General features: G+C 41.6%; 1 protein-coding gene across 1 annotated transcript in view; it reads right to left on the reverse strand.

Annotated features, from left to right (window-relative positions):
• Positions 1-431: 431 nt before the first annotated feature.
• The window catches only part of LOC107152916, a 16,550-nt gene continuing 13,439 nt past the window's right edge, over positions 432-3,542 (reverse strand). The window contains exon 4 of the mRNA XM_048791453.1: positions 432-552. Within this exon, the coding sequence (XP_048647410.1) occupies positions 432-552 (121 nt within the window). The remainder of the gene's footprint in view (positions 553-3,542) is intronic.

Genomic DNA, 3,542 nt, shown 5'->3' on the forward strand with positions numbered 1-3,542 from the left:
GTAGTAAAAGGAGTCAAATAAACCAAATTGTGCCTTAGATATATTTGCTCCTGAAGAATTAGGCAATGAGACAAAGATAACCATGTGGAGAGGTTACTAACACAAATTCTGACTTTATTCAACTGCTCTTGTATTGAAGCCTTCTTGAAAAGTCCTACCTGGGCCTAGTGGGGCCACTAGGCAGTGTAGCAGGGATGCCTTGTATTCCAGAGGAACTCTACCCCATGTTAGCTGTGGCATCTGGAGAACCTCCCCAGCCTTTGAGGGCTTTCATTAGCTTACCTATTCTGCAGCATGGTTGAGAGAATTTAAGAGAAATGTATGTAAAAATATCTTTGCAAACTGTGATGCACCAAGTACACAATGATTGCAGCTGGCCTAGCCATGTGTTAGTGGCTTCCGAGTTAAAGTGACCTGATAAGCCAAGATCATCATCTAAAGAGATGATTGGCAGCCCCTGAAGGAATCTTGAAGGGCCAGGAAAGCAGTCCCCGGAGCAGCATTTCTCTCATTAACTGTGCTTCCTCCAAGGCCATATTGGGGTTCTGCCAACTGCATTTGAAACCAAAAACTGATGCAGCTTGCAGAATTGTCTGCTGTGTCAGGACAGGAAATGGGTGCAAATGATATTACCCAAAGAATAAAGCCTACCTTTAGAAATAACCATTGTTGGAATGGGGCTGTGGCTCAGTGGTAGAGCACTTGCCTAGCATGTGTGAGGCACTGGGTTCGATTCTCACAACTGCATATACATAAATGAATAAAATAAAGGTTTATCAACATCTAAAAAAAATTTTACAAAGAAATAACCATTGTTGTAGATTTCATCCTTTCATGATTTTTAAAAAATACTTGTGGCCTTTTACTTGGGCAAACAGGTGTGAATAAACCTTAAAAGTAGAGATTGGCTTATTTCATCCTTTAAAACAGTTATGATGATGCTCCTAATTTACCAAGTTGGCTGCATGACGTTTGCTTGATATACTGTGAGAGCAGGAAAATAATTTGAGCAAGACAAAAGATGTGATTAGTAACTAAGAGACTTAAGTCTGAACTAGTTACTGTATTCAGAATTTAGCTGTTTGATTTTCCCATCATTTATCAATGAATCAATCATTCATTCTTGTTTTTCTCTTTTTTAATGTTTAAAGACATACAAAAGGGAAAAGGTAATAAAAGAACCACTTTTTTTCCCCTCCTTTAGTTTGTAGAATCATCAACTATTTGACACTCTCACTTAATCTACCCCTCTTCCTTTGAGAAATTATTGCTATCTTCTTTGAAATCACACCCCCAACATTTCATCATTTCACCCACCCCTAAAGACTTCTCTGTATACATCTGAAAACTGAGGATATTTTCTTTCACAAATGTAACCACATTATCAAATCTAATGAAGTTAATAATTCCTTAATAGTATCCAGTACTCTGTCCATGTTCCAGTGTTGTTGGTTGTCTGTTTGTCTGTTTGTAGTGGAGAGATGGTACTGTTGCCCCCATAAGCAAGTGACAAATCCCAGCCTCAATGATGGAAGCAGAGTAACATCATGGGTTTCCCTACATGATTTAATTAACAAAGTGCCAGTCCTGGGAAATAGTCCCCTGACTTTCTAACAAATCTTACCCAGTACTAAGGCCGAATTTTCCAGTTTACAGGAAATAAATGCACAGAAACAGATTGACCTATATCATGTGGAAGCCACTGGACAAATCAGTAACACACGACTTACTATGAGATGATTGGCCTAGTTTCTTCACAAAGTCAATTTCATGGAGGGGCCATTACTGATCAAAAAAGATTATAGAGGGGCTGGGGATGTGGCTCAAGTGGTAGCGTGTTCGCCTAGTATGCATGAGGCACTGGGTTCAATTCTCAGCACCACGTAAAAATAAAATAAAGATATTGTGTCCACCTAAAACTAAAAATAAATATTAAAAAAAAAGATTATAGAAACATCAGCTTTGTTTGGCTTCAACTTTGAAAAAACTGTTAAAAAATCAGGGGGCTGGGGTTGTGGCTCAGTGTACAGCACTCACCTAGCATGTGTGAGGCCCTGGGTTTGATCCTAGGCATCACGTTGTAAAGGTCGGGTGAGCGTCGGAGGAAGAGACCACCAAGAAACTGTCTCATGCAACAGCAAAGGGTTTATTGGGGGTCCAGCATGCTGGGGCTCAGAGCTCACTTGAATAGAGCAGAGAGAGAGCCCCGGGAACAGCTTAAGCAGAGCTTATATACTTTCCTTGGAGAGGGCAGGGACTTCACATACAGCATAGCCAATCATTGCACAGTTTCTGGGAGGGGTTGTTTTCGTAGAGCAACCATTTCCGGGAGTTGTTTTCAACTTCTACATGAGTTTCAGGTTCCAGGAAAACAGAACTTAATTCTTACATTCTTAACCTTTTCATTCCCCACTTCTTTTTCTGACTACTTTTAATCTTAAAAGTAAGAAATCATAATTATTGAGGGGTATCACACTCTATTTCTGCCAGTGAGGCATATTGTTGTCTGATTACCATAAGTTTAACTTGTCCAATTTGAGCTTGGAGAAAGGAAACTACACGGTTGAGCAAACAGGGTCCTACAGTTAGCAATAATATGAGGATTATTAATGGACCAGCCAGAGCTGATAAAAGCGTAGTTAACCAGGGGGACTGTGTGAACCAAGACTCAAACCACCCTTTTTGGGCCTCTCTCTCTCTCTGACGCTCTTTAAGGCATCTTCTTAATTTACTCATAGATTCTTTTACAACTCCAGTATGGTCGGCATAAAAACAACATTCTTCTCTCAATGCAGCACAAAGGCCCCCTTCTCTCATGAAGAGGAGGTCCAACCCTCGCCTGTTCTGTAAAACAACTTCAGAGAGAGAGGTTAAAGATTCCTGTAAAGCTGTGATGGAGGTTTCTAATATCTTTAAGTTTTGGTCTATTGCTGCTTCTAATTGGGTCATTTGTTGTGTCCCACGGACCAGGGCAGTGGTTCCTGTGCCCACCCCTGCAGCAACTCCTATTCCTAATAGGATGGCTAAAGTGAGGGATACAGGTTCCCGGCGGAACCGGGTTGTATGCCCCCCTATTTGATCTTCAAACGAACCTGCGTCATGATAGAGCACTCTGGGAAACATCTGCACCATTACACAATAATTTACAGAGCTGTTAAATACCTGGGCTGAAATGCAAGGAGTTAACCCTGAGTCACATGCCCACCAGGTTCCATTTTCAGCGGTAAGGAAACCCTGTGTGGTGCTAATTTTTTTTTAATCTGGGTACATAAGTGTTGTTTACTTTTAGGTGGGGACCCTATACATAAGCCTGCCCCGTTACTTCTGGGAGGGTTAACTTAGGATTTCCACCCCAATTACAGGAGGAACTCTGCACTTTTACTGCATAAGTCCCGTCAATTGCTATCCCTTCATAGTAAGGAGGAGCAGCGGAGAGACAGAGCCAACAAGACTGAGTGAGGTCTGGTTGCGTGGAATTCAGTACCGCAAAGGCTCCTTCAATTAGCCCCCAGGGGAAGGGGTTGACTTCACTCTGGATTGGG

This window comes from Marmota marmota, unplaced genomic scaffold (genome assembly GCF_001458135.2).
Source record: "Marmota marmota marmota unplaced genomic scaffold, marMar, whole genome shotgun sequence".
Taxonomy (NCBI): Eukaryota; Metazoa; Chordata; class Mammalia; order Rodentia; family Sciuridae; genus Marmota; species Marmota marmota.